This window comes from Theropithecus gelada, chromosome 19, assembly GCF_003255815.1.
Source record: "Theropithecus gelada isolate Dixy chromosome 19, Tgel_1.0, whole genome shotgun sequence".
Classification (NCBI taxonomy): Eukaryota; Metazoa; Chordata; class Mammalia; order Primates; family Cercopithecidae; genus Theropithecus; species Theropithecus gelada.
The window spans coordinates 4192962-4220011 of NC_037687.1; the positions used below are offsets into that span (position 1 = coordinate 4192962).

At 53.8% G+C, this 27050-nt stretch overlaps 2 protein-coding genes across 4 annotated transcripts; one reads left to right on the top strand and one right to left on the bottom strand.

Moving 5' to 3' along the window:
• Positions 1 to 439: 439 nt before the first annotated feature.
• On the top strand, positions 440 to 12481 carry SHD (Src homology 2 domain containing transforming protein D). The gene is made up of 6 exons (XM_025367503.1): positions 440 to 2218; positions 5092 to 5197; positions 5276 to 5464; positions 7318 to 7441; positions 10664 to 10783; positions 12206 to 12481. Exons 1-6 carry the CDS (start codon positions 1922 to 1924, stop codon positions 12390 to 12392), a joined length of 1023 nt encoding a protein of 340 aa, XP_025223288.1. The 5' UTR covers positions 440 to 1921; the 3' UTR covers positions 12393 to 12481.
• A 1526-nt stretch (positions 12482 to 14007) lies between these two features.
• Positions 14008 to 25095, bottom strand: TMIGD2 (transmembrane and immunoglobulin domain containing 2). Of its 3 annotated transcripts, none has more exons than XM_025368216.1 (5): positions 25010 to 25095; positions 20030 to 20389; positions 16555 to 16596; positions 16362 to 16460; positions 14008 to 14664 (listed from the first exon to the last, which is right to left on the bottom strand). In XM_025368216.1, exons 1-5 carry the CDS (start codon positions 25053 to 25055, stop codon positions 14396 to 14398), a joined length of 816 nt encoding a protein of 271 aa, XP_025224001.1. In that variant the 5' UTR covers positions 25056 to 25095; the 3' UTR covers positions 14008 to 14395. The 3 variants fall into 3 exon arrangements, with proteins under 3 accessions (XP_025224001.1, XP_025224000.1, XP_025224002.1); XM_025368215.1 differs by having other exon boundaries at positions 16350 to 16460; XM_025368217.1 differs by lacking the exon at positions 20030 to 20389 and having other exon boundaries at positions 16350 to 16460.
• Positions 25096 to 27050: the final 1955 nt, after the last annotated feature.

Sequence of the window (27050 nt, forward strand, 5' to 3'; positions counted from 1 at the left end):
CATCTTTCAAATAAGGAAAACCAAGACTCAGGGGGTGACAGACCCTGCCCTCAGCCCCGCCGGGCTGCTAGGAGGGCCCAGTCATAGCAGTGTTAGTTCTGACTGCTGTCTCGTCCTCCAGCTGTCCCCTCCAAGCTATGACCTGTGCCCAACCGGGGGGCTGGCCACCAGAGGAGAGAATCTGGGGTCCCATCCTTCCTGGCCACCCCTCACTCCAGTCATTAGGGGGAGCTGGGCAAGCCCCTTTATGGGGAAAGAAAAAAAAAATGGTTCTGCACTGGAAAATTGGCCAGTGGCTTCCTTTTCCTCTCCCACCCCCCAAACCTCTCAGTGCCCTCACCCTCAGACAACGGCAGCAGCAGCTGACAACAGGCAGCCAGTTCAGGCCAGGCCCCTCTCACTTCTGCCCCTCTTCCCGCCACCCGCCCCCCAGAAGCCACAAAGGGACAGATGCAGAGGACAGGCGCCAGGCACAGATACCATCTCCCTTCCCCAGGCCAGCTGCCCCCAACCCTCCCCCTGCCCGCAATTAGTCCCCTGGGAAGGGATCGGGGAACAGAGCAGAGCCCTCTTGGGGGAGGGGAAGCCTGATCCCCACCGTCCCTTCCTTTGCCCTCCTCTTCCTTCTGCTGCGTCAATATCAATTTCAACCAGTGACCTCTCCACCAATTTCCACACCCCCACTCTGCCGGTCCGTTTCACCGCCAGACATCGGTTCCATTTCGACCCTCAGTGGCGGTCATTCCCACCCCCTCTGCTGGTCAATTTCATCCCTTCTGGCGGTCAAGTCCAGTCCCCCATTTCCCGGGCAATTTCCCCCTCCCCTCCTTCTCCCCCTCCCCTCTCCTCCCTCTCTCCCTCCCCAGCAGTGTCACTCCCAGCCGGTCCCCACCTCCCGCGCTCCGCGCTCGCTGCGGCCAGTCTCGGGCGTCCGGGTCAGTGTCCAGCTGCCGCGGCCTCGGCCCCGGCGACTCCCGCCCCCAGCCCCCCTTCCCTCCGCGGGCAGCGGCTCCCTCCCTCCCCAGAACAGCTGAAGGTCTCAGTCACCTCCGAGGGGAGCGCAGAGGGAGGGGAGGGGCGGGGGACGCGGCCGAGGGGAGGCGGGGGAGCCTTGACGCTGCTGCCCGGGACGCGGCCCGGGGCTGGTGGGAACCGGGGCGTCCTCCCGCGCTCTCCCCTCCCCAGCGTCCCACCTCCCGGCGGCGGCGGGGAAAGTGTCTCCGAAAGCGTGAAGAGGGATTGGAGGAGGTTTTTATTTCCCTTTGTGCGGGTGGCTGGGGCCGGATCGAGGCGGCCCGGCCGGGGACCGCGGGATTGGGGGCTCCCCGCTGAGCCGAGAGGAGCGCGACAAAGGATGCGTCCCGCCGGGGTCACCGTCTCCGCGGCCCAACTTTGCGCGCGGCGCCTGCGCCCCTGGGGAGCCCGCCCGCTGCGCTGAGAACCCAGGCGTCCGGACTGGGCGAGGGGCCGGGAGCGTCCGCAGGTGGCGCTGGCGCCGATCTCCCGACCCCAGAAAGGGATCCCGGAGCTTCCCGGAGGCGGCGGGCGGCCGAGTTGCTCCAGGGAACCGCGCTGCCCGCGGAAACTCCGCGCGCCTCCGCGGATGCCCCTAGCCCTAGCCCCTAGCGCGCGGCATTCGGGGCCCTGCGGGACGCCGCCTTCCCCTGCGGTGCTTCCCAAACCCAGCTAAAGCGGGCTTGTCCTCCCTCCCTCCTCTGTCGCCTCCTTTTCCTCCCCCTCGTTCACCTTTTCCTTGCCTCTATCCATCCAGAACCCCGCCAAAGGGCGCACCTGATCTTTCTCCTCCTTCCCTGCTCTTCCCTTCCTCTCCTCCTCCTCCTCCTCCCTGAGGAAAGGGGCCTGGAGAAGGGCATGTGGGGGCCCCTCTGACAGTGGCCCGATTGGGGTGACAGGCGCCCAAATGGCCAAGTGGCTACGGGACTACCTGAGCTTTGGCGGTCGGAGGCCCCCTCCGCAGCCGCCCACCCCAGACTACACCGAGAGCGACATCCTGAGGGCCTACCGCGCGCAGAAGAACCTGGACTTCGAAGACCCCTATGAGGACGCGGAGAGCCGCTTGGAGCCGGACCCCGCGGGCCCTGGGGACTCCAAGAACCCCGGAGATGCCAAGTACGGCTCTCCCAAGCACCGGCTCATCAAGGTGGAGGCTGCGGATATGGCCAGAGCCAAGGCCCTTCTGGGCGGCCCCGGGGAGGAGGTGCGTGGCTGGGTGGCCCCGGGAGACTGGGTGGAGGGGAGGCTCAGGCTGGGCTCTCTGGATCCTTGAGAGCTTGTTTTATGTGTGAGCACAGCGGGGAACCGGGACAGCAGACAGACCCTTCCCAGTACTCCAGACCCCCACCTGCCTGGGGAGGTCTGTTATTTTTATTTTTTTATTTTTCGAGACAGAGTCTCCCTCTGTCACCCAGGCTGGAGCGCAGTGGTGGGATCTCGGCTCATTGCAACCTCCACCTCCTGGGGTTCAAGCGATTCTCCTGCCTCAGCCTCTCCAGTAGCTGGGATTACAGGTGTGCACCACCACACCGGCTAATTTTTGTATTTTCAGTAGAGAGGGGTTTCACTATGCTGGCCAGGCTGGACTCAAACTCCTGACCTCAGTTGATCCTCCCAGCTCTGCCTCCCAAAGTACTGGGATTACAGGTGTGAGTCACTGTGCCCAGGTCGATATCTGTCCCTTTTCAATGCATAATGCTGGTTATCCTCCTGCCTCTCTGACCACCCTGCTTGGTCTCTGGGTCCTCCTCTTCCATGGCCATCCCCCGTGCCCCCCCAGCCCCCTCCCCTCAGCAACCCTTCCCTACGAACCTGGTGGGATCTTCCTAAAATAGATCTGAGTGAGTTGCTCCCCTGCAGGGCACCTAAACATCCCCCCGATGACACTGCCCTTCCTACCACTATGTTCCCATTTTGTGTAAGTGAAACTGAGGCTCGCAGAATGGCAGTGACTTGCCTAAGGTCTCATGGGGTTCTAGCTTACTAGGATTTGAACTCAGGCCACCAGGTGCAGTAGCTCATACCTGTAATTCCAGCACTTTGGGAGGTTGAGGTGGGAGGATTGCTTGAGCCCAGGAGTTCGAGACCAGCCCAGGCTAACAGAGTGAGACCTCGTCTCTACAAAAAAAAAAAAAAAAAAAATCAAAACATTAGCCAGTTGTAGTGCACACCTGTAGTCCCAGCTACTCAGGAGCCTGAAGCAGGAGGATCGCTTGAGCCTTAGAAGATCAAGGCTGCAGTGAGTCATGATTGCGCCACTGCCCTTCAGCCTGGGTAACAGAGCAACACCCTGTCTCAAAAAAACAAAAACAAACAAACAAACAAAAAGCCTGGGTGTGGTGGCTCACATCTGTAATGCCAGCACTTTGGGAGGTCCAGGCAGGTGGATCACCTGAGGTCAGGAGTTTGAGACCAGCATGGCCAACACGGTGAAACCCCGTCTCTACCAAAAATACAAAAATTAGTCGGGTCGCCTATAATCCCAGCTAATCGTGAGGCTGATGCAGGAAAATTGCTTGAACCCAGGAGGCAGAGGTTGCAGTGAGCCGACATCGCGCCACTGCACTCCAGCCTGGGTGACAAGAGCAAGACTCCGTCTCAATAAACAAATAAACAAATAAATAAGAAGTAAGACGTTGGTAAGAAGAGCCAGGGACTCGAGGAAACCCTTACACGGGATCAAACTCTGCCTCTTACTTACCAGCTGTGCGTCCTTGAGCAAAACACTCTTTCTGTGCCTTGGCTTCCTTGTCTGGAAAATGGGGACGGTGTGCTTACTACGTGTTGGTATTACAAATCAGCACAGGTAAAACCTTGACAACAGTGCTGGCACCTGAGAAGCACTGAAGGAGGCGAAGGAGGGAGGCAGGTGTCTGTGCTGGGGAAATGGAATCAACATAGAGGGAGACGTGGGAAGCCGTCATCTGTCTGCAAGCACTTTTGGGTAACAGACTCCCTCTCCAACCCCCAAAAAGAACTCTTGGAGAGTTATTTTTGCGTGGTGGCTCTTGCCTGTAATCCCAGCACTTTGGGAGGCTGAAGCAGCCGGTTCATCTGCTGTTGGGAGTTCGAGACCAGCCTGGCCAACATAGTGAAACCCCATCTCTACTAAAAATACAAAAATTAGCCAGGTGTGGTGGCGGGCGCCTGTAATCCCAGCTACTTGGGAGACTGAGGCAGGGGAATCGCTTGATCCCGGGGGTCAGAGGTTGCAGTGAGCTGAGATCACGCCACTGCACTCCAGCCTGGGCGAGGGAGCAAGACTCCATCTCTAAATTAATTAATTAATTAATTAGGGCCAGGTGCAGTGGCTCATGCCTATAATCCCAGGACTTTGGGAGGCTGAGGCGGGCGGATCACAAGGTCAGGAGATCGAGACCATCCTGGCTAACACAGTGAAACTCCATCTCTACTAAAAATACAAAAAATTAGCCGGGCGTGGTGGTGGGCGCCTGTAGTCCCAGCTACTCGGGGAGGCTGAGGCAGGGGAATGACGTGAACCTGGGAAGCGGAGCTTGCAGTGAGCTGAGATTGCGCCACTGCACTCCAGCCTGGGCGACAGAGCAAGACTCTGTCTCGAAAAATAAATAAATAAATAAAATAAAAATTAATTAATTAATTAAAAATAAAAACTCTGCGGGGCGCGGTGGCTCACGCCTGTAATGCCAACATTTTGGGAGGCCGAGGCAGGCAGATCACGAGGTCAGGAGATCGAGACCATCCTGGCTAATACAGTGAAACCCCATCTCTACTGAAAATACAAAAAGTTAGCCAGGCGTGGCGGCGGGGGCCTGTAGTCCCAGCTACTCAGGAGGCTGAGGCAGGAGAATTGCTTGAACCCAGGAGGCGGAGCTTGCAGTGAGCTGAGATCGCGCCACTGTACTACAGCCTGGGTGACAGAGCGAGACTCCGTCTCAAAAAATAAAAATAAATAATAAATTAACTAATAAAAATAAAAAATAAATAAAAACTCTTGGAGAGGTGTCAGATGGCCCTGTGAGCAGGCAAGAGGTGCAGCATCACTTAGCAGGGATGCCCCTCTGAGTCCTTGTCTTCTCACCTTCCTTCTCTCCACAGCTGGAAGCTGACACTGAGTATTCGGACCCCTTTGATGCTCAGCCTCATCCTGCACCCCCTGATGATGGGTACATGGAGCCCTACGACGCCCAACGGGTCATGAGTGGTGAGTGGGCAGGGCTTGGGAGAAGGTGACAGGGTCCCAGATAGGAGCAGGAGCTGAACAGTATCCCCGACCTCCTAGAACTGCCCGGCAGAGGGGTGCAACTCTATGACACCCCTTATGAGGAACAGGACCCAGAGACAGCAGATGGACCCCCTTCTGGGCAGAAGCCTCGGCAGAGCCGGATGCCCCAGGAGGATGAACGGCCAGCAGATGAGTATGATCAGCCCTGGGAGTGGAAGAAAGACCACATCTCCAGGGCGTTTGCAGGTGCTTCTCAGACCCACACTCTGACATCTGAATGCCCCATCCCTGCATTTCCTCACCCGTCATGTCTCCTGTTTCAGTTTACAAAGTAGAGTCCAATCGGCTGGGCGTAGTGGCTCACACCTGTAATCCCAGCACTTTGGGAGGCCAAGGCGGGTGGATCACGAGGTCAGGAGATCGAGACCATCCTGGCTAACACGGTGAAACCCCGTCTCTACTAAAAAATACCAAAAAAAAAAAAAAAAAAAAAAAATTAGCCGGGTGTGGTGGTGGGCTCTTGTAGTCCCAGCTACTCGGGAGGCTGAGACACAAGAATGGCGTGAACCTGGGAGGCAGGGCTTGCAGTGAGCCGAGATCGCGCCACTGCACTCCAGCCCGGGCGACAGGGCAAGACTCTGTCTCAGGAAAAAAAAAAAAAAAAGTAGAGTCCAATCACTTGCCACTTTGGTAGTTTATTAATTCTCACTAGAGTGTGAATGACTGATAGTCCTAAATTCTTTCTTCCAAGACAACCTACATCTTCCTTGGAAACGCAAACGCTTTTTAGAGTGGAATGGAACCTACTTATCCTGCTCAGTGTGGTGTGGGGCAGGGAATATGGCTTGCTTTTGGAATAGGATGTGGGGGTGGCAGGGGCAGCGTTTCTTACTAGCTGCTAGTAAACTACAGGTTAATTTCCAGCTGAACTGGATGAGCTTAGACAAGTCTCTGAACCTTAGTTTTCTTTTCTGTAAAAGAGATAATGATAAAATCAGCTTTAAAAAATAAAATAGCCTGTAATCCCAGCACTTTGGGAGGCCGAGATGGGCGGATCACGAGGTCAGGAGATCAAGACCATCCTGGCTAACACGGTGAAACCCCGTCTCTACTAAAAAATACAAAAAAAACCTAGCTGGGCGAGGTGGCGGGCGCCTGTAGTCCCAGCTACTCGGGAGGCTGAGGCAGGAGAATGGCGCAAACCCGGGAGGCGGAGCTTGCAGTGAGCTGAGATCCGGCCACTGCACTCCAGCCTGGGCGACAGAGCGAGACTCCGTCTAAAAAATAATAATAAATAAATAAATAAATAAATACATAAATAAAATAGTTGCCAGGCATGGTGGCTCACGCCTGTAATCCCAGCACTTTGGGAGGCCGAGGCGGGTGGATCATTTGAGGTCAGGAGTTCGAGACCAGCCTGACCAACATGGAGAAACCTCCGTCTCTACTAAAAATACAAAATTACCCGGGCGTGGTGGCACGTGCCTGTAATCCCAGCTGCTCAGGAGGCTGAGGCAGGAGAATTGCTTTGAACCCAGGAGGCGGAGGTTGCAGTGAGTCAAGATCGCGCCACTGCACTCCAGCCTGGGTGACAAGAGCTAAACTTTAGCATAGCATAGCATAGCATAGCATAGCATTTGGACCAGATTCTAGTTGTGCAAACACGACTTTGCCCCCAAACACGACTTTGCCCCCAAAGTTTTATTACTGGGAGGGTATTTAGAGCTCAGTGCCTTGGTCCACCTGTCTGTAGATTGGGGGTGATTTTCTAGTTTTAGGACTTGGCTCCAGTCTAGCCTGAACCCAGAAGGGATTTAGGAAGTAGGGCTCCTCTCTGGAAACTTCTAAACCATCCCCTCTAGCCAAGATCCTTGTGCGCCTTGCCACCAGATTTATAAATGACCACACCTATTTCTTCTGAAGGCCAATAGGTTACACCTGTGGCCAATCCAGCCCCTGCCTTAAGCCCAGCCCCTGGGCTCTGATAGGTTGTCCCAAGCTGGCCCTGCCTTCCTACTGAGATTCCATTGGCTTGCCCCTGCCCCGCCCCCCCAAGATAGGCTGGACTTAACCCTTTCCTCTCTAAATCTCCCTTCCAGTGCAGTTTGACAGTCCAGAGTGGGAGAGGACTCCAGGCTCAGCCAAGGAGCTCCGGAGACCCCCACCCAGAAGCCCCCAGCCTGCGGAGCGTGTGGACCCAGCCCTGCCCCTGGAGAAACAGCCGTGAGTGGGGAAGCTGAAGGTGGACGAGCCCCGTTGAACGTATTTGCAGACTCCAATGTATCAGGCAGAAGTTTTTTCGTTTTCCCAGATTAGAGGAACTGGGAGGACTTCGATTCATTCATCCACTTATTTCATTTCTTCAGCTACTCTTTACTGGGCGCCAGAGCCTGCTCTGTGCCAGGCACCCAGCTAGACACAAAACCGAATCTGATGGGGTCCCTTTCCCTCTGGTATCAAGTTCTGGGTTCAAATCCCTGCTCTCCCCTCCTGGCTGTGTAGCCTGGGGCAAGTCACTTAACCTCTCTGAGCCTCAGGTTCCAACAGAAAAGGGAATTTCCTTCTTTAACCTGGGTGGGACTTACAGCCTCAGAGCCAAGAGACAGAAATCATTCTCAGCCAGTTCTTGGTTCCTGGGATGGAACCAGGAGGCGCAGCATTTTGGTGGGCTCGCAACTCCGTGCTGGGGTCGCACATGAGCTAGGAGACGCTGACTATGTTCCCTTCCAGCCTGGGAGGTCCTTGAGGGACTGCCCGAGTCCCCAGAATCCAGGCCATGTTATCACAGTCACCCCTAAATCTCTTCGTTGGGCCATACAGAACTGGCTACTTAACTCTGAGGCCTAGGGAGTGAAGATTGTTCTCTTTTTCTCTTTCTCTTCCTCGCTTGCTCCCTCCCTCCCTCCCCGAGTCTTGCTCCGTCGTCGCCCAGGCTGGAGCACAGTGACGCCATCTCGGCTCACTGCAACCTCCGTCTCCCAGGTTCAAGTGATTCTCCTGCCTCAGCCTCCAGAGTAGCTGGGACTACAGGCCTGCACCACCACGCTCAACTAATTTTTGTGTTTTCAGTAGAGACAGGGCTTCAGTATGTTGGCCAGGCTGGTCTAGAACTCCTGATCTCATGATCTGTCCACCTCAGCCTCCCAAAGTGCTGGGATTACAGGTGTGAGCTACTGCGCCCAGCCCTTCCCTCTTTCTTCTTTTCTCTTCTCTCCTCTCCTCTCTTCTCTCTTCTCTTTTCCCTTTTTTTTTTTTTTTTTTTTGACAAAGTCTTGCTCTTGTCGCCCAGGCTGGAGTGCAGTGGTACATCTCAGCTGACTGCAATCTCCGCCTCCCCGGTTCAAGCAATTATCTTGCCTCAGCCTCCCAAATAGCTGGAAATACAGGCTCCTGATACCACACTTGGCTAATTTTTGTATTTTTAGTAGAGATGGAGTTTCACCATATTAGCCAGGCTGGTCTCAAACTCCTGACCTCAGGTGATGTGCCTGCCTTGGCCCTCCAAAGTGTCGGGATGACAGGCGTGAACCACTGCCCTTTCTTCTTTCCTCTCCTTCCTTCCTTCCTTCCTTCCTTCCTTCCTTCCTTCCTTCCTTCCTTCCTTCCTTCCTTCCTTCCTACCTTCCTTCCTTCCTTCCCTCCCTCCCTCTGTTCTTCTTTCCCTTCCCCTTTCCCTTTCCCTTTCTCTCTTTCTTTCAGACAAGGTCTCGCTCTGTTGCCCAGGCTGAAGTGTAGTGGCACAATCATAGCTCACCGTACCCCTGAACTCCTGGGATCAAGCCATCCTCCTGCCTTCGCCTCCTCCATGGGGCCACAGGCGCGCCATGTGTGCTTATTCTCTTTTCAGACTTCTTTCATTATGAACAACAGCAAAGGCTCTGGTGCTTCTCTGTCTTTGATACCTTGCTTGCAACTGCAGACCCCTTTATGAGCACATTGAAGCAAAACATTAGGCCGGGTGCAGGGGCTCAAGCCTGTAGTCCCAGCACTTTGGGAGGCCAAGGTGGGCAGATCATGAGGTCAAGAGATCGAGACCATCCTGGCCAACATGGTGAAACTCCAACTCTACTGAAAATACAAAAATTAGCTCTGTATGGTGGTGCACACCTGTAATCCCAGCTACTCGGGAGGCTGAGGCAGGAGAATCTCTTGAATCCAGGAGGTGGACGTTGCAGTGAGCTGAGATCACGCCACTGTATTCCAGCCTGGTGACAGAGAGAGACTCCATCTCAAAACAAAACAAAACAAAAAAACATTAAGAAAGGGGCTGGGTGCGGTGGCTCATGCGTGTAATCCCAGCACTTTGGGAGGCCGAAGCAGGCGGATAACCTGAAGTCAACAGTTTGAGACCAGCCTGGCCAACATGGTGAAACCCTGTCTCTATTAAAAATAGAAAAAAATTAGCCAGTTGTGGGCTGGCACCTGTAGTCCCAGCTACTCAGGAGGCTAAGCCATGAGAATAACTTCAGTCTGGGTGGCAGAGGTTACAGTGAACCAAGATCGTGCCACTGCACTCTAGCCTGAGAGACAGAGTGAGACTCCGTCTCAAAAGAAAAAAGAAAGGGACAGGTGGGTGAGGTACAAGATGAAGCACCGCTTTTGTGAAAGTGATTGAAGTTGACAAGGACACGAGGGAGGCTGTGAAAATCAATGTCAGGTATATTATAATCAGGCCTCTTCTTGAAAAATCCAAGGGGATCGGCCAGGCACGGTGGCTCAAACCCGTAATCCCAGTACTTTGGGAGGCTGAGGAGGGCAGATAGCCTGAGGTCAGGAGTTCCAAACCAGCCTGGCTAACGTGGTGAAACCCCATCTCTACTAAAAATACAAAACTTAGCTGGGTGTGGTGCTGTGCACCTGTAGTTCCAGCTACTTGGGAGGCTGAGGCAGGAAAATCGCTTGAACCCGGGAGGTGGAGGTTGAGGTGAGCCAAAATTGCACCACTGCACTCCAGCCTGGCAACAGAGCAAGACTCTGTCTCAAAAAAAACCAAAAAAACAAAAAAACAAAAATCCAAGGGAATTTTCCTTCTTCATTTGCCCGGATGCCACAAGCCCATGCACAAGCTGTGCATGGACCCAACTGATCTCAGAATGTGTTTTGTTTGTTTGTTTGTTTGTTTTGTACGGAGTCTCACTCTGTTGCCCAGACTGGAGTGCAGTGGCTGGATCTCAGCCCACTGCAACTTCCACCTCCCTGGTTCAAGAAGTTCCCCTACCTCAACCTCCGGAGTAGCCGGAATTACAGGCACCCGCCACCACGCCCAGCTAACTTTTTTGTATTTTTAGTAGAGATGAGGTTTCACCATGTTGGCGAGATTGGTTTCCAACTCCTGACCTCAGGCAATCCGCCCGCCTCAGCCTCCCCGAGTGCTGGGATTACAGGGCCCCAGAGTGTGTTTGAAGGGGAACAGTCCTTGATGAGGCATCTGTCTGCACTCCGTAGGTGGTTTCATGGCCCCCTGAACAGGGCGGATGCAGAGAGCCTCCTGTCCCTCTGCAAGGAAGGCAGCTACCTAGTGCGGCTCAGCGAGACCAGCCCCCAGGACTGCTCCTTGTCTCTCAGGTGAGCCCTCAGCCTCACAGGGGTCACAGGATTGTATGAGTCACCCTTTTGTGTTAATTGAGAGGGAACGGGAGGGTGTGGCTCCAGCAGCCATTGGGAAGGGCTTCCAGGCCAGTGGGGGGGACTTCCGGGGAGGCCATTAGCTGATTGCAAATTGAGGATGAGCTCCCCATCACTGGAGGTATACAAGAAGATGGAGTGGAAGGCACAGAGGTGGTCCAGGCCTCAGGTAAGACGAGGAACTAGGTGCACAAGATTCCTTTGGATTTCCCTTGTCCACAAATGGTGGTATATCAATTTGTGTCTGTCTGAAGCCAAAATTTCAGGGTGTGCCTGTAAGCGTTTTAGGTTGAGACCCTGTTTGTATGCACTTCCGTCCCTAAAATTCTAATTATAAACCACTCCTAAGATTCTGCTAGGTGTCTGAGTGTAAGATCTAAAAGCACAAGATTGGGGCTGGGCACGGTGGTTCATGCCTGTAAACCTAGCACTTTGGAAGGCCGAGGAGGGCGGATCACTTGAGGTCGGGAGTTCGAGACCAGCCTGGCCACCGTGGTGAAACTCCTTCTCTCCTAAAAATACGAAAATTAGTCGGGCATACTGGTGCATACCTGTAATTCCAGCCACGTCGGAGGCTGAGGCAGGAGAATTGCTTGAATTCGGGAGACGGAAGACTACAGGCACACACCACCATGCTCGGCTAATTTTTGTATTGTTAGTACAGACAGGGTTTCGCCATGTTGGCCAGGCTGGTCTCAAACTCCCGGTCTCAAGCAATCCGCCTGACTCGGCCGCCCAAAGTGCTGGGATTACAGGTGTGGGTCACTGTACCTGACCTCTTACTATTATCATTTTTATTATTATTATTTGAGATGGAGTCTCACTCTGTCACGCAGGCTGGAGTGCAGTGGCACAATATCAGCTCATTGCAGTCTCTGCCTCCCAGGTTCAAGGGATTCTCCTGCCTCAGCCTCCAGAGTAGCTGGGACTGCAGGTGCCTGCCACCATGCCCGGCTAATTTTTGTATTTTTAGTGGAGATGGGGTTTCACCATGTTGGCCAGGCTGGTCTTAAACTCCTGACCTCAAGTGATCCACCTGACTTGGCCTCCCAAAGTGCTGCGATTACTGGCGTGAGCCACCGTGCCCGCCTAATTTTTTAATGTTTTTTTGTGGAGATGGGGTCTCACTCTGTTGCCCAGGCTGGTCTCTAAGTCCTGGCCTGGAGCAATCCTATAGCCTCAGCCTCCCATATCACTGTGGTTACAGGTGTGAGCAACTATCCCAGCCAGCACACTGCTGTTTACCAGAGACTGGAGACGCACGAGCACCTGGCCCTGGGCACTGTGGGAGGTGGCTTTGGGGATGGTGGCTTTCTGGGTGTGTCTGGGGTGCTAGGAGTCCCTTTCTCCCTCATCACCCAGGAGCAGCCAGGGCTTCCTGCATCTGAAGTTCGCACGGACCCGAGAGAACCAGGTGGTGCTGGGCCAACACAGCGGGCCCTTCCCCAGCGTGCCCGAGCTCGTCCTCCACTACAGTTCACGCCCACTGCCAGTGCAGGGCGCTGAGCATCTGGCTCTGCTGTACCCCGTGGTCACGCAGACCCCCTGACAGTGACCCCGGCCCCCTTTTGAGTCCTCGGGCCCAGAATTGTATCCCAAAGCCGTCCCATAGCCTAGAAAATAAATAAGTTATTGTTTGTGTTAGTTTCCTTTCTGGGTTGCAGAGGGAAGTGGGATCGCTGACTCCCAGCGGGAAAGCCCTAGGCAGTGCTGGAGAGGGGGATGATGGGGTAATTGAAACCCTGGAGGAGGCCGGGCGCGGTGGCTCACGCCTGTAATCCCAGCACTGTGGGAGGTTGAGGCGGGCAGATCACCTGAGGTTGGGAGTTCGAGACCACCCTGACCAACACGGAGAAACCCCGTCTCTACTAAAAATACAAGATTAACTGGGCATGGTGGCGCGTGCCTCTAATCCCAGCTACTCAGGAGGCTGAGGCAGGAGAATCGTTTGAACCCAGGAGGCGCAGATTGCAGTGGGCTGAGATTGCACCATTGCACTCCGGCCTGGGGAACGAGAGCGAAACTCTGTCTCAAAAACAAAACAAAACAAAACAAACAAAAAACCTTGAGGCCTCACGGGCCAAGCACATCCCCAGCTCTTTGTTTTGGGGGCAGAGTTGGGATTGGAACCTGAATCTCCCATAGGGAGGGATCAGAACTCAGAGAGTAAGAGACAGAGCAGTCTCTTACTGCTGAAGAAAGAGAGAAGATGAAAACCGCACTCCATAGAAACCGACATACAAAGATGGAGAAACTGAGGGGGCCAGGCTCTCGGGCCAGCCCCGCTCCCTCCTCCCGGCAGCAGGGGCTTGATCTGCAGAAAGGACATCTGTCCCCATGGAAACAGCAGAAGTAGGGGAGGGGAGATGGGCCTAGCTGGTGTCACTTCAAGGTGACAGTCAGGCAGAAGACCCGAGGGGCTGGTAAACACCACGAATCCCCTGCCCTCCCCGCTCCTCCCCCCACCTCCAGGCCTGCCTGGGGGTGATGCCAGCTGCGGACAGGGTCTTCCAGGGCAGGGGACTGTTTGGAAGCCAGAGCACCACTTCCTGCTCCTTGGATTTGTCCCTACAAGTATAAGGTGGGAGGGGGGCTTTGAGTTGTCACCAAGTCCCTTGGCCACAGTGGGCCTCTTCAGCCACCCCTGGGAGCTCTGGGACCCCCACATGACCCCTTAAATCTTTTTGGTGCATGTATGCGACAGGGACTCTACCACCCAGGCCAGAGGGCAGTGACATAATTATAACTCACTGCAACCTCAACCTCTGAGGCTCAAGTGATCCTCCCCCCTCAGCCTCCCAAATAGCTGAGACCACAGACATCAGCTGCACCGCCAGGCCTGGCTAACTTTTGTATTTTTAGTAGAGATGGGGTTTCTCCATGTTGGCTGGTCTCGAACTCCCGACCTCAGGTGATCTGCCCACCTCAGCCTCCCAAAGTACTGGGATTACAGGCGTGAGCCACTGCACCGGGCCATGCCTGGCTAACTTTTGTATTTTTAGTAGAGACGGGGTTTCACCATGTTGGCCAGGCTGGTCTCGAACTCCTGACCTCAGGTGATCCGCCCGCCTCAGTCCCCCAAAGTGTTGGGATTACAGGCGTGAGCCACCGCACCTGATTTCTTCAGATCTTTTCAGCACTCCCAAATCGCCACAAACACCAGCTTTGCTTTTTCTTCACAAGCTTTTATTAAGCGTTCTTGGGGGGAAAAGTGGGAGCGAGATCCATCATCATAGAAATGAGGACGGGGTCTCAGGATGGGGCTGTCGGGCTCCCAATCCTCCCGTGTCTTTTTTTTTTTTTTTTTTTTTTTTGAGATGGAGTCTCACTCTGAGGCCCAAGCTGGAGTGCAGTAGCGCAATCTCAGCTCACTGCAACCTCTGCCTCCCAGGTTCAAGCCAGGCTGGTCTCAAACCCCTGACCTCAACTGTTCCACCCGCCTCAGCTTCCCAAACTGCTGGGATTACAGGCGTGAGCCACCATGCCTGGCCTCGATCCCCCTTTTTTGTGTGTACCTATGGGTGGGGTCCCGTCGAGGTCGCCTGGGATCTCTTACTCCTCTCCCACTTTGGGGAACCCTCTTGGCCTCGGCTGCTGGGTGGGGCCTGGGCTAGGAAAGACCCTGACCATAGAAATGGGGTGGCCGGGCCTGGGGCTGGGGCAGGGTCTGGGAGCCAGGTGCGGCTGGCAGGTGACCGGCTGCGGGAACGAGGTTGAATAAATGCTCTGGCCTCTCTGGTCCTTCGCCTCTCCAGAGCAGTCCTCAGTCTTCTTTGGAGCCCCCCGGGGCCGGTATAGGACATTGCTATAGAATGCATTTCCTAGGATGGATAACACAGATCAAGAGGGAACAGTCACTAAAGACAGCCCAGCCCTCTCCGGCTAACCTCAGGGGGATTTATCTCTCTTTTCTTTGTGTGTGTGTGAGACGGAGTCTTGCTCTGTCGCCCAGGCTGGAGTGCAGTGGTGTGATCTCGGCTCACTGCAAGCTCCGCCTCCCGGGTTCACGCCATTCTCCTGCCTCAGCCTCCTGAGTAGCTGGGACCACAGGCGCCCACCACCACGCCCGGCTAATTTTTTGTATTTTTAGTGGAGATGGGGTTTCACCGTGTTAGCCAGGATGGTCTTGATCTCCTGACCTCATGATCCACCCACCTTGGTCTCCCAAAGTGCTGGGATTACGGGTGTGAGCCACTGCGCCTGGCCTTTTTTTTTTTTTTTTTTTTTTGAGAGACAGAGTCTTACTCTGTCACCCGGGCTGGAGTTCAGAGGCGTGATCTCAGCTCACTGCAAGCTCCGCCTCCCAGGTTCAAGTGATTCTCCTGCCTCAGTCTCCCTAGTAGCTGGGATTACAAGCCCCTGCCACTATGTCTGGCTAATTTTTTGTATTTTTAGTAGAGATGAGGTTTCACCGTGTTGGCCAGGCTCGTCTTGAACTCCTGACCTCGTGATTCGCCCACCTTGGCCTCCCAAAGTGCTGGGATTACAGGCATGAGCCACTGCGCCCGGCCATTTTTTTTTTTTTTCAAACTTTGATTGTTTGTTTGTTTTTTGAGACAGGATCTCTCTCTGTCACCCAGGCTGGAATGCAGTGGGGAAACTATAGCTCACTGCAGCCTCTGCCTCCCAGATTCAAGCAATCCTCACACCTCAGCCTCCTGAGCAGCTGGGACCACAGGCGTGTGCCACCAAGCCTGGCTAATTTTTTTGTTGTTGTTGAGATGGAGCTTGCTGTGTCGCCCAGGCTGGAGTGCAGTGAGGCAGTCTCGGCTCACTGCAATCTCCGCTTTCTGGGTTCCAGTAATTCTCCTGCCTCAACCTCCTAAGCATCTGGGACTACAGGCACAGGCCACCAAGCCTGGCTAATTTTTGTATTTTTAGTAGAGACTGGGTTTTACCATGTTGCCCAGGCTGGTCTCAAACTCCTAACCTGCCTCGACCTCCCGAAGTGCTGGGATGACAGGCACGAGACACCATGCACAGCCTAATTTTTCTTTTTTTTTCTTTTTTTTTTTTTTTTTTGAGACCAAGTCTTGCTCTGTCACCCAGGCTAGAGTGCTGTGGCGCGATCTTGGCTCAATGCAACCTCCGCCTCCTGGGTTCAAGCGATTCTCCTGCCTCAGTCTCCCAAGTAGCTGGTATTACAGACGTCCGCCACCATGCCTGGCTAATTTTTTGTATTTTTAGTAGAGACAAGGTTTCACCATGTTGTCCAGGCTGACCTCAGGTGATCCACCCACCTCGGCGTCCCAAAGTGCTCAGATTACAGGCATGAGCCACCACGCCCAGCAATTTTTAATTTTTTTTGTAGAGATGGGATCTTGCTAGGTTGCCCAGGCTAGGGGCTTTGTCTCTATTTCTGAAAAACATGAGTATAGGATATAGGAGCCAGGCTTCTCCTCCATCCCTCCTCCCTCCTTCCCCTAGGTGGGAGCACAGATGCAATGGGTCTTTGTCAAGCAGCTGCAGTTCCCACCTCCACCTCCTCCGCCCCACCCTCCCTTACCTGGGCTGTTACCTGAATCCCTTTGCTGGCAGCAGCGGCGGCCCCTGAACCAGGCACCCAGCATGATCGCCACACCCACGCTTCCCGCCCCCAGCAGCACGAAGAGGAGTCCTGTGTCCAGGGCGAAGAGATGGTCTGAGCAGGAGGGGAAGGGGTGGTGGTGGGGGAGGAAGATGCTGGGGGAGGAACACAGGACAGGGCTCACCTAGGAAGCTTGGGGTCGGGTTTCTGTTCTGTGTGGGGTCATCTGCAGAGAAGAAATCTATGTCATGGGGGGTGCCAGGCTTCTCCACCCTCCAAGAACAGAGCTCAGGCCGGGCGCGGTGGCTCAAGCCTGTAATCCCAGCACTTTGGGAGGCCGAGACGGGCGGATCACGAGGTCAGGAGATCGAGACCATCCTGGCTAACACGGTGAAACCCCGTCTCTACTAAAAAATACAAAAAACTAGCCGGGCGAGGTGGCAGGCGCCTGTAGTCCCAGCTACTTAGGAGGCTGAGGCAGGAGAATGGCGTAAACCCGGGAGGCGGAGCTTGCAGTGAGCTGAGATCCGGCCACAGCACTCCAGCCTGGGCGACAGAGCGAGACTCCGTCTCAAAAAAAAAAAAAAAGAACAGAGCTCACGTGGGGGGACCTAAGTGTTCCTCCTCCTGCCAGGTCTTGTGGTTTTGGGCAGGTGTTCACTCTGAACCTCAGTTTCCTCTTCTGAAAAATGAGGCTCGGCAGGATGCGGTGGCTCAGGGTTGTAATCCGAGCACTATGGGAGGCTGAGGCAGGAGGATCACTTGAGGTCAGGAGTTCGAGACCAGCCTGGCCAATATGATGAAACCCTGTCTCTACAAAAAATATAAAAATTAGCCGGGCATGGTGGTGGACACCTGTAATCCCAGCTACTCAAGAGGCCAAGACAGGAGAATCGCTTGAATCCAGGAGGGGGAGGCTGCAGGGAGCCGAGATCGTGCCACTGCACTCCAGCCTGGGCGACAGAGTGAGACTCCGTCTCAAAAAAGATGAAAAAAAAAAAAAAGAAAGAAGGCCGGGCGTAGTGGCTCACATCTGTAATCCCAGCACTTTGGGAGGCCAAGGCGGGCGGATTATGAGGTCAGGAGATCGAGACCATCCTGGCTAACACAGTGAAACCCCATCTCTACTAAAAATACAAAAAAATTAGCCGGGCGAGGTGGTGGGTGCCTGTAGTCCCAGCTACTCGGGAGGTTGAGGTAGGAGAATGGTGTGAACCCGGGAGGCGAAGCTTGCAGTGAGCCGAGATCGCGCCACTGCACTCCAGCCTGGGCGACAGAGCAAGACTCCGTATTCCGCCATCTTTATCCTGGGATTTATCACTCTCTGGATCCTGTTTGGTTGTTTTTGTTTTTGTTTTTGTTTGAGCCTCTACTCCATGCCATGCCCATTTTATAGACTGGGAAACCGAGGCTCAGAGAGCCTAAGTCACTTGTCTAGGGTCCCCTACCCAGACGGCAGCGGGGACCAGCTTTGAACAAAGCCCTGCCTCACGTCGGTTCAGAGATCCTAACACTGAGTTTCCTTGAGCACTTACTATGTCTCAGGCCCTGTGCTAAGCATTGTTTTGTTGTTGTTGTTTGTTTTTCTGGAGACAGAGTTGCTCTGTGTCGCCCCAGCTGGAGGGCAGTGGCGTGATCATAGCTTACTGCAGCCTCCAACTCCTGGGCTCAAGTGATCCTCCCACCTCAGCCTCTCACATAGCTGGGACTATGGGTATGTGCCACCATGCCCGGCTAATTTTAGAATTTTTTGTAGAGATGGGATCTTGCTGTTTTGGCCAAGCTGGTCTTGAACTCCTGGCCTCAAGCAATCCTCCTGCCTCGGCCTCCCAAAGTGCTGAGATATCAGGCGTGAGCCACTGCACTTGGATGATAGCAAGCACTTTAGCGATAACTGCTTTAAAGTCACCTGACCTGATGAGGAAACCCTGTATGTATTTTGACAGCCGAGGAAACTGGCACAGAGAGGTCAAGTCACTTGCTCAAGGTCACACAGCAAGTAAATGAAACACGCTTGAATCCAGGTTTGTATAATTTACAGGAACCCCAGCTAAAGGCTGTGAATGCCACAATTAAGATAAGGTCCAGCACCCCAACTCCCTCCTCTTGCAGCCTCTGAGGTTGGCAGGCGATCCCTGGAGGCTGCCAAGCTGCTGTTCAGGGTTGGTGGGGGGGGTGGGGAAGCCAGCTGTGTGGGGCTGGACCCGCGCCCATTCCCTGCTCTCTCGCAGCTGCCAACGCACAGCCTGGTGCCTCCACCACCCCGCCTCCTCTAATTGCTAATTGGCCCCTTTGACATTGGAGGAGTGGGGAGAGGTGGGCAACGTACCATAACACGCCCCTCCCTTGAGGCAGGCACGTGTCCCCGCCAGCAGGCTGGTCCTACCAGCTGGAGAGGAACGGGCATCTCGAGGGGCTGAGAGCTTGGTGCTTCATTCTGCCAGAGGGGGCTGGTCAGAGGCCCAGGGCCCACAGGCACCTCTCACAGAGCAGGAGGCAAAGCCTGGATCCCCTTGGGTTTCCCGATTTTGCCCAGGGTGGGTCCATAAGTGGGGGACATGGCAAAGGGGACAGTGCACGGGGTGCACCTCTACCTAGTGCGTAACGCTAGACATGTCTTGGCCCTCTCTGGCCTCCCCTGTCTCCTCTGTAAAATGAGGCAGCTGGCGTTGCAGGTCTGGAGAGCTCTCTGGAGGGTTTCTCCCAACTTTGAGAGTCTATGGCTTTATTTATTTATTTTTTTATTTTGAGACGGAGTCTTGCTCTGTAGCCCAGGCTGGAGTGCAGTGGTGCGGGTGTGATCTGAGCTCACTGCAACCTCCCTCTCCTGGATTCTCCTGCCTCAGCCTCCTGAGTAGCTGGAATTACAGGCTGATGCCACCATGCCCAGCTAATTTTTGTATTTTTAGTAGAGAGGGGGTTTTCATCAGGTTGGCCAGGCTGGTCTCGAACCCCTGACCTCAGGTGATCCACCCACCTAGGCCTTCCAAAGTGCCGGGATTACAGGGATGAGCTACCATGCCCAGCTGATGGCTTTATTTTATTCAGAGACAGGGGTCTGGCTCTGTTGCCCAGGCTGGAGTGCAGTGGTGCACTAATAACTCACTGCAGCCTCCAACTCCTGGGCTCAAGTGATCCTCTCGCCTTAGCCTCCCAAAATGCTGGGATTAGAAGCATCAACCACTATGCTTGGCTGATGACTTTCAATTCTGTATTCTAGAATTCTCAGATTATGGGCTAGGCATGGTGGCTCACGCCTGTAATCCCAGCACTTTGGGAGGCCGAGGCAGGCGGATCACGAGGTCAGGATTTCGAGACCAGCCTGGCCAAGATGGTGAAACCCCGTCTCTACTAAAAATACAAAAATTAGCTGGGTGTGGTGGCACGTGCCTGTAATCCCAGCTAATCAGGAGGCTGAGGTAGGAGAACTGCTTGTCCCGGGACCCGGGAGGTGGAGGTTGCCGTGAACCGAGATCACCACCATTGCACTCCAGCCCGGGCAACAAGAGTGAAACTCTGCCTCAAAAAAAAAAAAAAAAAAAAAAAAAGTTTGATATGAACAATTTAGAGCTTTTTATTTCTCAGAGTTTGAGACTCAAAAGTCTTAAGATTTTAGGTTCTTCCCCACCACCCTTCCCTCTCCCCACTGGCTTCAGTACCTGGGTTCACTAAGAGCCTTGTTACGTTGCCCTCAGCCTCCTCCAACTCAGGAATCTCTATGGCCGCCGAGCACACGTACGCCCCGCTGTGGTTGAGGCTCACAGGGTCCAGCTTCAGGATGAGATGGCTGGGTGCCTGCCAGGAGAGCTGTCCCTGGGGCCCGCAGACCCCCAGGCTGAGGCTGCCGTTGGTGATGTATGGTTGGCACAGGATGGCCCCATCCTTGGTCCACCTAACACGGAGCCGTTCCCAGGCCGGCGCCTGGTCCACCTGGCAGACCAGGGTGGCCTGACTGCCCTGCCTTACCTGCTGGGAGTTGGGCCCCTGCTGCACACTCAGGCTTGAGGCTCCTTGCAGGGCTGGAAGACAGAAGAGGTAGAGGCAACCTTTCTGGCGGTGTGCATGTGAGGCTGTGTAACTCACTCCCCTAGTGAGCCGGCAGTCTGGGTTTGAAACCTCACTTGCCTAAGCCGGGTGCCGTGGCTCACGCCTGTAGTCCCAGCACTTTGGAAGCCTGAGGTGGGAGGATTGCTTGAGCCCAGGAGTTCCAGACTAGCCTGAGGACATAGCAAGACCTCATCTCTACAATAAATATTTAAAAAGTAGCTGGGTTTGGTGGTGTGCACCTGGGGTCCCAGCTATTTAAGAGACTGAAGTGAGGGGATCGCTTGAGCCCAGGCATTCGAGGCTGCGGTGAGCTATGATCACACCATTGCACTCCAGCCTGGGTAACAAGGCAATACCCTGTCTCTAAAAATTAAACATAAAGGCCAGGCGCGGTGGCTCACGCCTGTAATCCCAGCACTTTGGGAGGCCAAGGCGGGCGGATTATGAGGTCAGGAGATCAAGACTATCCTGGCTAACAAGGTGAAACCCCATCTCTACTAAAAATACAAAACATTAGCCAGGCGTGGTGGCGCACGCCTATAGTCCCAGCTACTCAGGAAGCTGAGGCAGGAGAATGGCGTGAACCCGGGAGGTGGAGGTTGCAGTAAGCTGAGATCAGGTGCCACTGCACTCCAGCCTGGGGGACAGAGTGTGAGACTCCGTCTCAAAAAAAAAAAAAAAAAACCCAAAGAACCTCACTGTCTGTATGACCTTTGGAAGGTCATGACTTGCTGAGGCTCAACAACCCCACCTGTAAAATGGGTATAAGTCGCTCAGAGCTTGTGGAATTCTGAGATAGTCTCCAGATCTCCACTACACAAATACCGCCTAGCATGTGCCAGGCCCTATGCTGGGTGTGGGGGACACAGACACAGGGGCGACCAAAGCAGATGAAAATCCCTGCCCTTCAGAAGCTGACAATCTAGGGTAAAAGAGACACAGGAAGTCATGAAATGAGAACTGCAATGGGGGAAAGGAATGGCAGTGGCCACAGAAGACACCAGTGAGGTCAGGGAACATCTATTCATTGAGAGTAATCAAGGAAGGCCTCCCTGAGGTGGTGACTTTTTTATTTTTTTATGTTTTTAGAGTTGGGGTCTGGCTCTAAGGTCCAGGCTGGAGTACAGTGGCACCATCCCAGCTCACAGCATCCCTGAACTCCTGGGCTCAAGTGATCCTCCTACCTCAGCCTCCCAAGTAGCGGGGACTACAGGCATGTATCACTATGCCTGGCTGATTTTTTTGGTTTTGTAGAGGTTGGGGTCTCATTATGTTGCCCAGGCTGGTCTTGAACTCCTGGGCTCAAGTGATCCTCCCACCTACGCCTCCCAAAGTGCTGGGATTGTAGATGTGAGCCACTGTGACCAGCCTTTTTTTCTTAAGACCACGCCACTGCACTCTAGCCTGGGCAACAGAGCGAGACTCCATATATAAGAAAAAAACGACTCCGTCTCACTCTGTTGCCCAGTCTGGAGTGCAATGTCACCATTAAAGCTCACTGCAGCCTCAACCTCCTGGGCTCATGGGCTGGGTGCCGTGACTCATGCCTGTAATCCCTGCACTTTGGGAAGTCGAGGCTGGTGGATCACCTGAGGTCAGGAGTTCAAGACCAGCCTGGCCAACATGGTGAAACCCTGTTTCTACTAAAAATACAAAAATTAGCCAGTGTGGTGGCGGGCACCTGGAATCCCAGCTACATGGGAGGCTGAGGCAGGAGACTTACTTGAATCTGAGAGGCAGAGGTTGCAGTGAGCTGAGACCATGCCACTGCACTCTAGCCTGGGCAACAGAGCAAGACTCCATATCAAAGAGTAAAAGACTCCATCTCATTCTGTTGCCCAGTCTGGAGTGCAGTGGCACCATCATAGCTCACTGCAGGATCAACCTCGTGGGCTTATGGGCAGGGTGAGGTGGCTCATGCCTGTAATCTCAGCACTTTGGGAGGCCGAGGTGGGTGGATCACCTGGGGTCAGGAGTTCAAGACCAGCCTGGCCAACATGGTGAAACCCTGTCTCTACTTAAAATACAAAAATTGGCCGGGCGCGGTGGCTCAAGCCTGTAATCCCAGCACTTTGGGAGGCCGAGACGGGCGGATCACGAGGTCAGGAGATCCAGACCATCCCGGCTAATGCAGTGAAACCCCGTCTCTACTAAAAAATACAAAAAACTAGCCGGGCGAGGTGGCGGGCGCCTGTAGTCCCAGCTACTCGGGAGGCTGAGGCAGGAGAATGGTCTAAACCCGGGAGGCGGAGCTTGCAGTGAGCTGAGATCCGGCCACTGCACCCCAGCCTGGGTGACAGAGCAAGACTCTGTCTCAAAAAAAAAAAAAAAAAAAAAAAAACAAAAATTAGCTGGGCATGGTGGTAGGCGCCTATAATCCCAGCTACTTAGGAGGCTGAGGCAGGAGAATCACTTGAACCTGGGAGGTGGAGGTTGCAGTGACCTGAGATCGTGCCAGTGTACTCCAGCCTGGGTGACAGAACGAGACTCTGTCTCAAACAAAACAAAACAAGGCCGGGTGCGGTGGCTCATGTCTCCAATCCCAGCACTTTGAGAGGCCAAGGCGGGCGGATCCCAAGGTCAGTAGATCAAGACCATTCTTCCCAACATGCTGAAACCCTGCCTCTACTAAAAATACAAAAATTAGCCGGGCGTGGTGGCACACACCTGTAGTCCCAGCTACTTGGGAGGCTGAGGCAGGAGAATCGCTTGAACCCAGGAGGCGGAGGTTGCAGTGAGCTGAGGTCGTGCCACTGCACTCCAGCCTGGGCAACAGAGTGAGACTCTGTCTCAAAACAAAAAAACAAAATAAAACACTCCTGGGTTCATATGATCCTCCCACCTCAGCCTCCCAAATTGCTGGGATTACATGCACATGCCACTGTGTCCAGCCTGACCACAGATCTTAATGGAAAGGGGTAACCAGTGTGAGAAGGAAGGTGTTGGAGGGTAAGAGCATTCCAGACAGTGCACAGTCCATGCAAAAGCCCTGGGGCAGGACTGTGCCTGGCGTGTTGGAGGAACAGCAAGGAGGTCGGTGTGGCTGGAGCAGAGTGAGGATGGGGAGAGAGGGAGGAGGGAAGGAGGAAAGGTTGATCAGGGCCTGTGAGCCTTGGGGTGGTGTGGAAAGGTGAGGAAAATTAAGCAGTTTACATTTTAATCTAAGTGTGATGGAAAATCAGAAAGCAGGGTAGAAATAGTCCAATTTAAGTTTTCGTTTGTTTGTTTTTTGTTTTTTTGAGACTGGGTCTCACTGTTGCCCAGGTTGGAGTGCAGTGACATGATCTTGGTTCACTGCAACCTCCGCTTCCTGGGTTCAAGTGATTCTTGTGGCTCAACCTCTTGAGTAGCTGGGACTACAGGCACTCGCTACCATGCCTGGCTAATTTTTGTATTTTTAGTAGAGACAGGGTTTCACCAACATGGCCAGGCTGGTCTGGAACTCCTGACCTCAAGTGATCTACCTGCCTCAGTCTCCAATTTAAGTTTTAATAAAAAAGACCTTGGTTGGGCGTGGTGGCTCATGCCTGTTATCCCAGCACTTTGGGTGCTCAAGACTGGATGATCGCTAGAGGCCAGGAGTTCAAGACCAGCCTGGGCAACGTAGTGAAACCCATCTCTAAAAAACAAAAACGGGCCGGGCACGGTGGCTCAAGCCTGTAATCCCAGCACTTTGGGAGGCCGAGGCGGGTGGATTGTGAGGTCAGGAGTTCTAGACGAGCCTGGCAAAGATGGCGAAACCCCGTCTCTACTAAAAATACAAAAAAAAATTAGCCAGGCGTGGTGGCCTGCGCCTGTAATCCCAGCTACTCGGGAGGCTAAGGCAGGAGAATCGCTTGAACCTGGAGGGCGGAGGTTGCAGTGAACCGAGATCGTGTCACTGCACTCCAGCCTGGGTGACAGAGCAAGACTCCTTCTCAAAAAACAAACAAACCAAAAAAAATACGAAACAAACAAACAACAAAAAAAGTGCAAGTGGCTGGAATCGGAAGCGAGGGAAAGAGGAATGGAGGATTTCGCCGGAGGAAATGTGTGAAGGGCAGTAGCCTTTGTCCTTAATTTGAAACACAGAGGGAGCTGCTGCCGGAGTAGAAAGTTTGCTCTTAGCTGTGAGAAGTCTGACGTGTCTGTTAGACTCCCGGAGAAGGTGAGGTTATGTGAAGTTCCCGGCATTTGAGATGCAATTGCAGAGGAGGGTAGAGACATGAGATCTGGAGAAGGGTGTTAGGCAACTGGAACAGCAGGTGCAAAGGCTTGAGGGCCAGATCCAACCTTCCCACTGGGGAAACAGAGGAAGAAAAGCTTCCAGGCTGGAGCAAGGGGGAGGGAGCAAAGGCATCGCGGAGGGTGGAGATGAGAGAGGTCAGGCCAGGCTGGTATGTAGGGCAAGGTTTAGATTGTATCCTAGGGGCCCTCAGAGGATCCTTCCTTAACCCTCCAGCCCCCATCATGTTCTGAGTCTCGGCGGGAGATGAGCCTTATCTGACAGAGTAGAGAGACTTAAATTTAGAGGGGCCCTGAGCTAGAGGGGCAGGCAGCCGGGGATGACAGCAAGAGGTGGGTTCGGAGGGGAGGGAGACCCAGATACTCACCCCAGAACTGCACCAGGAGGCCCAGCACCATACCTGGGGACCCCATTCCTGGCCCATCAGACCCCTCTCCCCCTCCCAGTTGACAGACTTCCTGCCACAATCTCCGCCTCCCGCTGCAGAGACAGATGTGACACCCAGGGCCAGACAGTAGACGTCCGGTGTTCCAGGCTGCTGGGGGCTCCACTTCCTGCCACCTCGTGCCTCAGTTTCCCCAATGCATTTCCTATCTGAAAGGCAGCGTACAGACCAGGTGACATGGCTCATGTCTGTAATCCCAGCATTTTGGGAGGCTGAGGCAGGTGGATAACCTGAGGTCAGGAGTTTGAGACCAGCTTGGCCAACATGATGAAACCCCATCTCTACTAAAAATACAGAAATTAGCTGGACATGGTGACGGATGCCTGTAATCCCAGCTACTTGAGAGGCTGAGGCAGGAGAATGGCTTAAACCCGGGAGGTGGAGGTTGCAGTGAGCCGAGATCATACCACTGCACTCCAGCCCGGGTGACAAGAGCGAAACTCTGTCTCAGAAAAAAAGAAAAGAAAGGCAGTATACGTAAGTGAGTTGGGGGAATGCACCCCTGTGAGCTTTCTGGAAGGCTCTACATAAACACATTTGGGTACAGGAAGACAGTGTGAGAGCAGGTGGCTCCGTGGGGGAGGGGCAGGCAGCCTAAGCCTGAGCAGTGAGATAAATGACAGGGTCCCTGCCTCAATTATTTTGCTCCCAAAATGTCTCTCTTTTGCTGGGTGCTGTAGCTCACACCTGTAATCCCAGTACTTTGTGAGGCTGAGGTGGGAGGATCACTTTAGCCGAGTTTAAGATCATCCTAGGTAACACAGCGAGATCCCATCTCTATTAAAAAAAAAAAAAAAAAAAAAAAAAGATACAGGCCGAGCATGCTGGCCCAGGCCTGTAATCCCAGCACTTTGGGAGGCCAAGGCAGGTGGATCACCTGAGGTCAGGAGTTCGAGACCAGCCTAGCCAACATAGCAAAACTGAGTCTCTACTAAAAATACAAAAATTAGCTAGGCCTAGTGGTGGGTGCCTGTAGTCCCAGCTACTCAGTGGGGTTGAGGCAAGAGAATTGCTTGAACTGGGGAGATGGAGATTACAGGGAGCCGAGATCCTGCCACTGCACTCCAGCCTGAACGACAGAGTGAGACCCTGTCTCAAAAAAAAAAAAAAAAAAAAAAAGATACAAAACCGTTCCTGTCTCTAAAAAAAGAACAATAGGCTGGGTGCGGTGGCTCACGCCTGTAATTCCAGCACTTTGGAAGGCCAAGGCGGGTGGATCGTGAGGTCAGGAGATCGAGACCATCCTGGCTAACACGGTGAAACCCCATCTCTACTAAAAATACAAAAAAAAAAATTAGCTGGGCGTGGTGGCAGGCACCTGTAGTCCCAGCTACTGGGGAGGCTGAGGCAGGAGAATGGCGTGAACCCAGGAGGCAGAGCTTGCAGTGAGTCGAGATCGCGCCACTGCACTCTGGGCAACAGAGTGAGACTCCGTCTCAAAAAAAAAAAAAAAAAAAAAAAGAAAAGTCTTCCTTTGAGGTTCAGAGAAATAGATTTCTGTTGATAACTTTGGGTCCTATTACATGGCCTGGAGAAGCTTGGGGGTCCCGTGGAGGAGGTTCATGGGCTCTGGAGTTCCTCCCAGCCCTGCACCCCTCACCCCTGACTCTGTAGTGCCTTCTGGGAGGAGGTGGGGAACCCACAGACCTCAACGTCTCAGACCCAACTGCAGAGTGACCTCCTTTCTCACTGGGACGGAGAAGGCCTGCATCATACGCAGCGTTCCTCTCCACCACAGTGAGGTTCTGCGGTGCCTGTGCCTGCACCTCCCCTGCAGACATACACACCCTCCCAGCCTCCCCTGCCCACTCCTTCCCGTAGTCAGAACATTCTGAAGCTCCACCCTTCCCCCCACCGTCTGCGGAGGGACCCTGGATAGATTAGGTCCCAGGTCCTTCCAAAGCTGGACACAGACATTCTTTTTTTTTTTTTTTTTTTTTTTTTTTTTTTTTTTTTTTTTTTT